Source organism: Terrapene carolina, unplaced genomic scaffold, assembly GCF_002925995.2.
Source record: "Terrapene carolina triunguis isolate 2854851 unplaced genomic scaffold, T_m_triunguis-2.0 Scaffold580, whole genome shotgun sequence".
Classification (NCBI taxonomy): Eukaryota; Metazoa; Chordata; order Testudines; family Emydidae; genus Terrapene; species Terrapene triunguis.
This window is the reverse complement of record NW_020664931.1, coordinates 20,617-32,892: the sequence shown is the minus strand read 5'-3', so window position 1 is coordinate 32,892 and position 12,276 is coordinate 20,617. Positions and strand designations below refer to the sequence as shown.

Genomic DNA, 12,276 nt, shown 5'->3' with positions numbered 1-12,276 from the left:
AGGTCAAGCTATATCCTCCCAGAGAATCTCTAAGTGGGTCTCTGGCTGTATCGTACTCTATAGTTGACACAACTCTCTCCCCCGTATGGGCTCACTCTACAAGGGTGCATAAGGGGCATCAGTGGCATCACTTCAGGAAGTATCCCTGCTTGATATTTGCAGTGCAGTTACATGGAGTTCCATCTACACATTCACGGGACATTATGCCTTGGTCCAAGACTGCTCCGCTGACACATGCTTTGTGGCAGTGGTTCTACAAACATCCTTGCACCCTCCTCCTCTCCAGGTACTATTTTGTCAGTCACCCACAGTAGAATATGCACTCGAAGAAGAAAGGGAAGTAACTGGAGTTATTCAAGGTATGTGGTCTCTATCTGTATTCCACTACCCACTCTCCTTCTCTGCTTCAGATCATAACTGGCTTTGCCATAGACAAAGAAACGGAAGAGCCAGTTGGTCTCCCCTGCCTCATTCTTTATGCCCTCAGTACAGAGCACAAGAATAGCAGGGGTTTGGGCATGAACCAACAGAGACTGCTTGCAAGAATTCTCTGGTCTCAGGCACATGGAGCACATGTATACCTACAGTGGAATACAGATAGGGACCATGCATCTCAAAGAACTCCAGTTATAAAGGTAAGTAACTTCCCTTTGTGCATTTCTCTGGATTCCCCTCAGTCTCTCTCCTGCATCCCCTTCGTTCCCTTCTGGTCACAGCCACAATTCACATATTGAATGTACTTGATGACCTTGCATCAACCAGAATTGTAGTCTTGTTTAAGATCTTGTCAAAGTAATTTGATATCAGTTTTCTAAGCAAGGGAAAAAGCAGCAAGAGACTTTCTACAGAGTCAGAAGCAGGAGAGAATGTCTCTTAGCTTCTGTCTGTATAGAATCTTTCTTGCTTCTTTCTTTGCTTGACATCTTGCTGATGGTGTGGCTGATGTGGTTAGGTCCTATGATGGTGTCCCTTGAATAGATATGCGGACAGAGTTGTTGCAGGGGTTTGTTGCAGGGTTTGGTTCCTGGGTTAGTATTTTTGTTGTGTGGTGTGTAGTTTCTGGTGAGTATTTTCTTCAGGTTGGGGGGCTGTCTGTAAGCGAGGACTGGCCTGTCTCCCAAGGTCTGAGAGAGTGAGGGATCATCCTTCAGGATAGGTTGTAGATCCTTGATGATGCGCTGGAGAGGTTTTAGTTGGGGGCTGTAGGTGACTGCTAGTGGCGTTCTGTTACTTTCTTTGTTGGGCCTGTCTTGTAGTAGGTGACTTCTACTTCTTCAAGTCTGTCCGCATATCTATTCAAGGGACACCATCATAAGACCTAACCACATCAGCCACACCATCAGGGGCTCGTTCACCTGCACATCTACCGATGTGATATATGCTATCATGTGCCAGCATGCCATGTACATTGGCCAAACCGGATAGTCTCTACACAAAAGAATAAATGGACACAAATCTGACATCAGGAATTATAACATTCAAAAACCAGTAGGAGAGCACTTCAGTCTCCCTGGTCATTCAATAACAGACATAAAAGTGGCAATTCTTCAACCAAAAAACTTCAAAAACAGACTCCAATGTGAAACTGCAGAACTGGAATTAATTTGGAAACTGGACACCGTCAAATTAGGCCTGAATAAGCTCCGCTCCAGCTCCGTTCCAGCTCTGGGTAAAAACCTACTGCTCCGCGCTCCAGCTCCAGGCTCCGCTCCAAAGCCCTGTGAATAAAGACTGGGAGTGGATGGGTCATTACATAACCTAATTTCCCCATACTAATTTCCCCCTACTGTTACTCACACCTTCTTGTCAACAGTTTGAAATGGGCCACCCTCATTACCACTACAAAAGTGATTTTTCCTCCCTTGGTATTCTACTGTTAATTGAATTGTCTCATTAGACTGACCCCACACTTGGTAAGGCAACTCGCATAGTACAGTGAGTTATTAGCTACACACCAAGACGACAGATCTTTTTCTCTAATGCAGCCATCAACTTGAACTTTATGCACAGAGAGCCTCTTCTGTCGACAGGCAGGAAACAGAATGTGGCCTCTAAGGGATGTGTCATAATAACTGTTCCATCATTGGTCAGCATCGTTGCTTATGTAGAACTGTACCTGGAGAAAAAGCTCCTACACTCACTCAGATTCACGTTAGCATGTGTTGTTTCCTCACTCAGGAGTTTGTTTTTGTAACTAGTTTATATGCTTAGCATAGCAAGTCAGTATGGTTCCTTGTTAACAGAGAAGGATTAACAGCTCCGACTTCAATCACCTAGCCTGAACAAAAGGCCCAGATCCCCAGTCACATGGCACTGAGAGAGACAAACAGATCAAACATACAACTCACTAAGTCAAATCAAATTGCAGGTTCTGCAGCTGCTACTCAAACTTCCCTTAGCCTCTCCTGTTTGCCTTAGGTCTTAACATGAGTACAGTACTTAAAATTTTTGTTCAGGGCCTATTTTCCTGTGTCCCGTTTTCTAAGATTTATTAAAAAGGTAATATTAACCGTCTGGCAAGCACCCATTTGTTATATAATTTCTTATTTTTTTTATTGCTCCTTTAACTTTCTTAAGCTGGATTTTTTTTAACCAAGGTAATATTTTTTCAACTCTGTTGATTAGTTGTTTGGTTTGTTTTGCTTTGTCAGGTTTTGATGAACTAACTTGTTACTGTGGTGAGTCGGTAATTTATCCTCCTGTTCCTTGTGGTACTCAGCCACCAGAATGTAAAAACTCATGTACCAGACCACATGAATGTGATCATCCAGGTAAGTCATAGGTATGCCCACATAACTTTTTAAAATTGTCTAGTGTCTAAATTTTTCTGTGTTCTCAGATTTATTGTTTCTTCTTCAAGTGATTGCTCAGGTGTATTCCATAGTAGGTGTGCGTGCTCGCCACGTGCACCAGTGCCGGAAGTTTTCCCCTTAGCAGTATCGGTACTGGGGGAGCGCTGCTGCGACCCCTAGAGTGGCGCTTCTATACCGTGCTATAAGGGAAGCTGCGCACTCCCCCCACCCTCAGTTCCTTCTTGCCGCCAGTGAAGGTAGTCGGAACTTTGTGCTCCAGCTCTGCTGCAGCATTCTCTTCTCGACCTTAGTGGTACCTTTCATGGATTGTTTCTTCAGTTGTTAGAGTGGGCTCGGGGCATGCCTCTTGCCCCAGACTTCAAGTCGTGTGACTCCTGTCGCCGTTCTATGCCTAGGAGTGACCCACACGCTGAGTGTCTCCACTGCCTGGGTGAGACTCACATTAGCGACCGTTGCAAGATCTGCAGGTTGTTCAAGCCAAGGACCAAGAAGGAGAGAGACATTAGACTTCGAGCTCTCCTGATGGAGTCGGTGCTGGTCCCAACGCCGGTACACCGTTCGGACTGGGCACCGGCCGCCGCATAGTCGGTGCGGAGCGAGGCCCCTTTGACCAGTCGGCGCTGCTCTCCCTCCAAAAAGCAAGGGAAGAGCCCAGCCTCGCAGCAGCACCATGGCAAGGAAAAGGGGGAGGCTGGTCCCGCGCTGGGCAGCCCTCGGTCCCCTCTGGGCTCAAGGCCTACGACTCGTGTGGAGCGGAGCAGCCCGGCACCGTCGGCCCATGCATCCCCACCGGTACGGATGCCGTCGACGCCGGAGGCGTTGCAGGCTGCGAAGGACGTTATGGACCTGCCAGTACCGAGCACGGGCCCCAGGTCTCGTGGCAAGCCTCCATTGGGTGCCCACCTGACCTCTCCAGCCAGCCGCAGTTTCCACTCCGAGGATCGCTCCCCGCACGGCTCGGCGTGCAGTGGTCGCTCTCTTGCAACTCCCACCCACCCTCGACACCGGCAGACCATCCGGGTCGCCGTCAGGACGGGAGTCGCAGGGACCCTCAACACCGCCTGCCAGAGAGCGTAGGCACCAAGAGAGGCACTGAGAGCGCTCGCCTGCACGGTGTGGATACCGATGCCAGCCCAGACGGGGGCTCGTTTGGTCACCGGAGCATCTCAGGCTCCATCAGCCTCGTCCGGCCGCCTACGGGACAAGTCAGTGGGTCACGAGTCGGCGGACCCGTGCTCGGATTCTGATCTGTGGCTCGACGCCCCGGCACCGACCGAGGCTCCCGGCCTCGTGTGGGCCCTCTCTCCGACACCGGACAACACCATAACGGAGCCTCCACCCTCAGTCCCACAGGAGGACTTCAGGGCACACCAAGACATGCTAAAGCGGGTGGCATCCAGCCTCCAGCTGCAGGCCGAGGAGATGGAGGGTCCGTCCGATTCCCTTTTCAACGTCCTGTCTCCCTTGGCACCGGGCCGCGTGGCCCTGCCGCTGCACCAGGGTATTGCCAACATCTCCAACACCCTGTGGCAAACCCCTGCCTCCTTGGCCCCTATCTCCAAGAAGGCGGAGAGGAAAGACTTTGTGCCGGCCAAGGGCCACGAATACCTCTATTCCCACCTGGCACCCAACTTGCTCGTGGTGGAATCAGTAAACCACAGGGAGCAACAGGGCCAGCCCGCGCCCACCCCCAAAAATAAGGACGCCAGACGGCTGGACTCCTTTGGGAGAAAGCTTTATTCCTCTGCAAGTTTCCAGCTTAGGGTAGCCAACCACCAGGCCTTACTGAGCAGATATATGTCTTCAACCTTTGGGAGTCTCTGCCTAAGTTCGAGCCCCTCCTCCCGGATCGGGATAGGAAGGACTTCAAGGTGCTGGTGGAAGAGGGGGCGGCGGCTGCTAAAGCGGCCCTGCAAGCGGCGTTGGATGCAGCTGACACTGCGGCCTGCTCGATGGCTTCCGCGATTTCCATGCGCAGGGCATCGTGGCTCCTGTTGTCAGGACTGTTGACGGAGGCCCAATTCCTGATGCAGGACCTTCCGTTCGATGGGAAGGTGCTCTTTGCGGACCAGGTGGCCGTCAGGCTGCATGGGATGAAAGATTCCCGCACTACCTTGCAGACCTTGGGCCTCTACGTCCCTCCGGCCAAAGACAAGGCCAAATCGCTTCTGGCGGCTCAACCTGCGAGGAGCAGATACGAGCCCCCGTATAAAAGACCCAGAGACCAGAAATGCCAGTCTCAGCGGTAGTCCCGCTCTGCCCCGCAGCCTGGGCCCTCCAAGGGCAAGAGGCAGGGAAAGAGCCGTTTTTGACTATTTGCAGGGGGGCACCGGGCCTGTTGCCAGGGAGACCCCCCCCTGGTTTAATAAAGTTTGTGTTCTGCAACCGATTGTCTGCCTTCCACAGGGCATGGTCCCACATAACATCGGATCAGTGGGTCCTCAGTACCATTTCCAAGGGCTACATGTTGCAGTTCACCTCACCCCCACCAAATCACCCGCTCTCCATGATGGCCCCGGGGGGACCCGGAGCATGTCCGCCTCCTGGGGCAGGTGGTGGACCGGCTTCTGCACCTGGGGGCGGTGGAAAGGGTACCCGTGGAATTCCAGGGCAAAGGGTTCTACTCCCCATTCTTCCTGATCCCGAAGGCCAAAGGGGGCCTCAGGCCCATCCTTGACTGGGGGACCTAAACCAGTTTCTGGTCTGTTCCAAGTTCCGCATGGTGTCTCTGGCCTCTATTATCCCTTCCCTGGACCCAGGGGACTGGTACGCGGCCCTAGACCTTCAGGACGCGTATTTTCATATCCATATTTTCGAGGGGCACAGGCGCTTCCTCCGCTTTCTGGTGGGGATGGACCCACTACCAGTTTGCGGTCCTCCCGTTTAGCCTATCCACGGCACCCAGGGTTTTTACGAAATGTATGGCTGTGGTAGCGGCCTACCTCAGGCGGGAGGGTGTACAGATCTTTCCTTACCTGGACAACTGGCTCCTCAAGGGGGAATCCCGCTCCGAGGTAAAGACCCACATGGAGCTGCTCCTATCAACATGCGCCGGTCTCGGCCTAGTGGTGAACGAGACCAAATCAACATTAGTTCCTGTTCAGCACATAGAGTTCATTGGGGTTCTGCTGGACTCCTCGAGGGCCACAGCCTCTCTACCCCTGGACAGGTTCGAGACCCTAAGGGATCTCATCGCCTTAGTCACAGCTTTCCCGGTGACCACAGTGAGGGTGTGCCTTCGAATTCTGGGGCACATGGCGGCGTGTCCGTACGTGGTCCGCCATGTCAGACTCCGTATGAGGCCCCTCCAGATCTGGCTAGCCTCCCAATTCTCCCAAGCTCGGGACGGCCTAGACAAGATGCTTACGGTTCCGTCCCCGATACTGGGTTCCCTTCAGTGGTGGTCTAGCCCAAGCAATATGCTGCAAGGAGTTCCCTTCTGGGATGCCAGCCCATCCATAGACCTGGTGTCCGATGCTTCGGACCTTGGCTGGGGAGCCCACACAGGGAACGTGCAGACCCAGGGAACGTGGTCGACTCTGAACTTCTCTTCACATAAATGTCAAGGAGCTCAGGGTGGTGTGGTTCCCATGCGTGGCTTTCCTCACGCACCTCCGCGGCAGGGTGGTCAGGATCCTCATGGACAACACCGCCACCGTGTACTACATCAACAGGCAAGGCGGGACTCGCTCTCTAGCCATTTGCCGGGAAGCCCTGAACCTACGGGAGTTCTGTATAGCCACGATATCTCCCTGAGGGCAACCCACCTCCCGGGCGTCCGCAATATGCAAGTGGACCGCCTCAGCAGGGTCTTCTCCCCCCAGTACGAGTGGTTGCTCCACTCAGAGGTTGCTCACCAGCTCTTCCTGGAGTGGGGAGTCCCCCAGATCGACCTGTTCGCAACCCACCAGAACCGGCGTTGCCCCCGGTTCTGCTCGAGGGGAGGGGTGGGGAAGGGCGCAATCTCCGATGCGTTCCTCCTACGGTGGTCGGGCCAGCTCCTCTACTCCTTTCCCCCGTTCCCCCTCATCGCCAAGGTCCTTCAGAAGGTGACTCTCGCCTTGTCCGCTTTCATTCTCATAGCCCCAGTGTGGGCCCGTCAACACTGGTACAGGCCCGTCCTACGCCTCTTGGCGGCCCCCCCAAGGGCACTGCCGCTCCGCCTGGACCTCCTCTCCCAGGACGGGGCGCGCCTCCTCCATCCCAAACTGGCCGCGCTCCACCTCAGTCAGGGTGCACCTGGCGGCCATATTGGCCTTCCACCCGCCGGTGCAAGGGTACTTGATCTTCTCCCACTCAATGATCTCCCGTTTCCTGAAGGGCCTCGACCGTTCATTCCCGTACGCTAGACCCCCCCGTGCCGCAATGAGACCTCAACCTGGTCTTGCCCTGACTCACGGGGGCCCCCCTTTGAACCCCTGGCCATGTGTTCCTGGTCTCACCTCTCTTGGAAGGTGGCCTTCATTGTAGCGATCACATCGGCCCAACGTGTTTCGGAACTTAGGGCCTTAACCTCGGAACCCCCCTACATGGTCTTCCACGGGGATAAAGTCCAGCTCCACCCACACCCGGCATTCCTCCCGAAGGTGGTCTCTGCTTTCCATATGGAACAGAGCATCTTTCTTCCTGTGCTCTGTTCTAAGCCCCATTCTTCTAATGAGGAACGCCGCCTCCACACACTCCATGTGCGTAGGGCGCTGGCTTTTTATGTGGATCGGACCAAGCCATTCCGGAAATCCTCGCAACTTTTTATTGCCTCAGCCAAGCGGGTAAAAGGGCAGCCTATCTCCACCCAACGGCTTTCCCGCTGGATCACTTCATGCATACGCACGAGCTATGATCTGGCAGGGGTCCCCCCGCCACCGATCATTAGGGCGCACTCAACGAGGGCTCAAGCCTCCTCAGCTGCCTACGTAGCCCATGTCCCTATTCAGGACATTTGTAGGACGGCCACTTGGGCCTCAGTTCACACATTTACTTCGCATTACATGATCGTCTCCCAGTCTAGGGATGTCGCCGGGTTCGGTAGGGCGGTACTTCGTCCCGAACTATCGTGAACTCCTACCCACCTCCAACAGTTATTGCTTGGAATCACCTACTGTGGAATACACATGAGCAATCACTCGAAGAAGAAAGGCATTCTTCGAGATGTGTTGCTCAGGTGTATTCCACATCCCGCCCTCCTTCCCCTCTGTCGGAGTTGTCCGGCAAGAAGGAACCGAGGGTGGGGGAGCGCGCAGCTCCCCTTATAGCAGGGTATAGAGGCGCCACTCTAGGGGTCGCAGCGGTGCTCCCCCAGTACGGATAATGCTAAGGGAAAAACTTCCGGCACCGGTGCACGTGGCAAGCACACACACTTACTGTGGAATACACCTGAGCAACACATCTCGAAGAACGCCAGTTACGGAACAGGTAACTGTCTTTTGCTGTTCGAAAGATGAACCAGATTAGGTATATTTAAATTTTTCCTTTCCATGAATATAATGGTATTTTTTTCCAGGTAAAATGTTGGGGTTTCATGCACCATCCAAAGTTTTTGAAGAATTTGTTAGCCATATCTGCAGAAAATGTTATTGATACAAAGCATAGTACAGAACAAATTGATCAAATTACTGACAATGCTTTCTTGTGCCATGCTCTAGAATAGTAGTTTTCAACCTTTTTTCATTTGCAGACCCTTTGGAAATCTTAGACATAGTCTGCGGACCCCCTGGGGGTCTGTGGACCATGGGTTGAAAACCACTGCTCTTAAAGCTAATACTCAAAATGTCCTACCGTTCAGCGCAGGAACTCCAGGAAGGAAGGAAGGAATGTCTACGCAGCTAACATGTCATCCTGATTTTAAAAAATTTAAACATAATAGAATACCATACAAACATAAATTGTGTGGTTCTGAAAGAATAAATTAGAATATAAAAGGCTCTGTAATATACCTAAAATGTCTGAGTGAACTAAAGTACTTAAGAATTGTTTCCTGATTTTGTATTTCTATGCCTGCAGTGTACCATACCTGCCATAGTGAAGAGAAGTGCCCACCCTGTACATACCTCACTCAAAAATGGTGTATGGGCAAGCATGAAGTAAGTGTGGTTGCTATTGAGCAAATTACAAATGACATTTTTAATTACAAATGAGCGATAGCTTTATGTGGGCTGTTATTGCTAAACTACACGTTACTTTGTAACTTAGAGTAAGCACTTGATATTTACTTTTCTAAGGGCTGGTCCACGCTGGGGCGGGGGATCGATCTAGGAAACGCAACTTCAGCTACGAGAATAGCGTAGCTGAAGTCGACGTTTCCTAGATCGAACTAAGTTTACTGACTGCGGGTCCACGCGGCGCAGGCAAGCTCCCCCGTTGACAGCGCTTCCTCCTCTCGGCGAGCAGGAGTTCCGCAGTCGACGGGGGAGCGCTTCTGGGATCGTCCAGATGAGACGCGATAAATCGATCCCAGAAGATCGATCTCTACCCGCTGAATCGGGCGGGTAGTGTGGACCTAGCCTAAGACTACTCCCCAAGTAGCCACAAAATTGCTACCCACAGAGACTGTGCTGATAGTGTTTGTAAGTACACTGTTTCATGCAGTTTAAAACGATCAGATGCAGTTTTGCTTTCTTTAGACCACATGTGTACAGACCTGATGCAGTATTTTCAGGTATGACATGACCTATATATACTCAGGTTTGGGCTTAAAATAGATTGCAAAGAGCTTAGTGCAAAACCATAGATAATTTTCTTTTAAAAATCTATGCTATATTAAAATATAAACATGATTAAAAGTATCTGAGAATACACACTTTACAACAACACATTCACTGTTAGTTATACCGTCTTTTTCCTTTTCCAGCTGCGGAACAATATTCCCTGTCATCTCACTGACATCTCTTGTGGTCTTCGCTGCAATCAAATGTTAAAATGTGGAATGCACAAATGTAAAAGGATTTGTCACAAAGGGGTGTGTCTCATAAATGAAGAGTGCAAACAGCCATGTACTAGTCTGAGACTATACTGTAATCATCCCTGTATGGCTCCGTGCCATCCATCTTTACCCTGTCCTACAACTTCTTGCAACACAAAGGTGATTGCTCTGGAACACAGAACATAGTGTACAATTTGTCCGTCTGTAAATGAACAGGTTTCAGTCAATAATGAACGATCATAAAAAAAATTAAAATACTGACATAGAAACTTTCAAGATGATGCATACTATCAGTATGCAAGTTTTGATATAAATTATTATATTAATATGTGATAAAGCATTATGTATTTCATGGTTATTTTGTTTTTTAAATTGCCACTAGTAGAATGGCTAGTAGTTTGAGCAAAAGTACCTGCCAGATTTCTGTCTGTTAAAATATTTGTCCCAGATCCTCAGATGTGATCCATTCACTTTTTGCTCCTGCATAAGCTAGCTCTCTATTGCTTGTGGGGATTTGGCATGGGTAAGGAGATGTGGCAGAGGAGAGCTGAATTTGTCCTCAATTGATATAAAATCATAGTGAACTTAAGCTAATGACATAACATAGAGCAGCCTGCTGGGGGCAACCACATAGAATAGACTCCTTCACACACCCACATCATCTGATCTTTGCTCAGAAGCAGGGAAAATCAAACTCTATATATTTCACTATAGTAGATGTGAACAAAATAACCACCCAAATCTCCCAATGAAAATGATGGTTCTTCGAGTGCTAGTCCTTATGTGTATTCCACTGTGAGTACATGTGTTTGATGAGCCTGAGAGTGGAAGATCTTGCTACTAGTGTCCATTGGTCCATAGCTGCACTCTTGTTCTCCGAACCTAGGTTAGAATCATAGAATATCAAGGTTGGAAGGGACCTCAGGAAGTCATCTAGTCCAACCCCCTGCTCAAAGCAGGACCAATCCCCAACTAAATCATCCCAGCCAGGGCTTTGTCAAGCCTGACCTTAAAAACCTCTAAGGAAGGAGATTCCATCACCTCCCTAGGTAACCCATTCCAGTGCTTCACCACCCTCCTAGTGAAAAAGTTTTTCTAATATCCAACTTAAACCTCCCCCACTGGAACTTGAGACCATTACTCCTTGTTCTGTCATCTGGTACCACTGAGAACAGTCTAGATCCATCCTCTTTGGAGAACCCCCTTTCAGGTAGTTGAAAGCAGCTATCAAATCCCCCCTCATTCTTCTCTTCTGCAGACTAAATAATCCCAGTTCCCTCAACCTCTCCTCATAAGTCATGTGCTCCAGCCCCCTAATCATTTTTGTTGCCCTCCGCTGGACTCTTTCCAGTTTTTCCACATCCTTCTTGTACTGTGGGTTGTAAGAGACAATGCAGCCAACAACCTCTCTAGTTCCTTCTTACTGCTGCGTGGTCTGAGATGGAACACTCTAGTGTCCTCAAAGTTCTTCCTTCAACTTTATCTGTATATAGTTTTAAAATATTTTTTATTAGATAGTGTATTTAGTTAGGGACTGGGGAACCTTTTTTCCCTTTTTAGACGCTTTTCCCCAACCCTATCTCTCCACCCTCTTCCCAGCATGAAGACTGAGCTATGTTGGGAGTACTGGGATTCAAAAACTGCCTCTCCTGCCCATGAGCCTTCCCAGTCAGTGACAATCATCAGAGGTGTCTATGCTGCCTGGGAGAAGTACATTTCTCTACCAGGTGCAGTATCTGCTGCTCCTTTCCTAGCTGGACCTGCCAGGTGCAGGACTTTAGGCTCAGAATACATTTTATGGAGCAGGCAATGAAACCTCAGTCTGATGCAGGCCAGGCAGCCGTCCTGTATATTGGTCAAAGGTATTGAGAAGCATGTCCCCAGTTACCATCATTTTTGATACCTGGGTGAATAGGAATACAGTTAAGGACTCCTCCACTCAAGAGAAGCAATCTCTGTCCTCGAGAGAAAACTCTTCCTCTAAGTCCCCTCCCCAATTGTCATTTGAATCATCACGCTCTGGTTCCAAATCCCCAAAGACCCACAGTACTTATTCTGAGGCTTAGAAGGCTAACACTTCTCTGGCCACTACCACTTTGCCATCGGTACTGAGCAAAGAGAAATGCCACGAGTCTCGACCTCCACTACCAAAGAAGTCTAAGAGCTACATGCACTGATGGTACTGTCATGTTTGCATTTGGAATCTAAGGCTTCCAAAAGACTTCCTACAGGAGCTCAAGTATGAGGAGACAAATACCATCATCCTCCATCTGGCGAGAAGTATATCACTACCGAGGATATCACTATCTAGTCCAGTCCACATTCTCCCATCATTTCAGCACTGGTTCTCAACAGGGAGATGTTGACAACCCATGATGGACCCATATCACTGTCCATAGTGGGGACCATGGAACCCATATACCATTTATACAGAGCCAGTGCAGTTACATAGAGAATCGCATCCTCCCCCCCTTTCACAAGAGACCATCCTGAGCTCCTTCTAGAGCCCATGGAAGAAGGGGGAGAAGAACTGGATCTTGTGGT

At 50.0% G+C, this 12,276-nt stretch overlaps 1 protein-coding gene across 1 annotated transcript in view; it reads left to right on the top strand.

The window, feature by feature from the left end:
• Nucleotides 1–12,276, top strand: part of NFX1 (nuclear transcription factor, X-box binding 1) — a gene marked incomplete at its 3' end in the record, with an annotated part of 129,141 nt that overhangs the window by 112,177 nt on the left and 4,688 nt on the right. Inside the window, exons 13-15 of the mRNA XM_029913306.1 lie at nucleotides 2,652–2,771; nucleotides 8,814–8,893; nucleotides 9,661–9,891. Coding sequence (XP_029769166.1) covers nucleotides 2,652–2,771; nucleotides 8,814–8,893; nucleotides 9,661–9,891 — 431 coding nt within the window. The remainder of the gene's footprint in view (nucleotides 1–2,651; nucleotides 2,772–8,813; nucleotides 8,894–9,660; nucleotides 9,892–12,276) is intronic.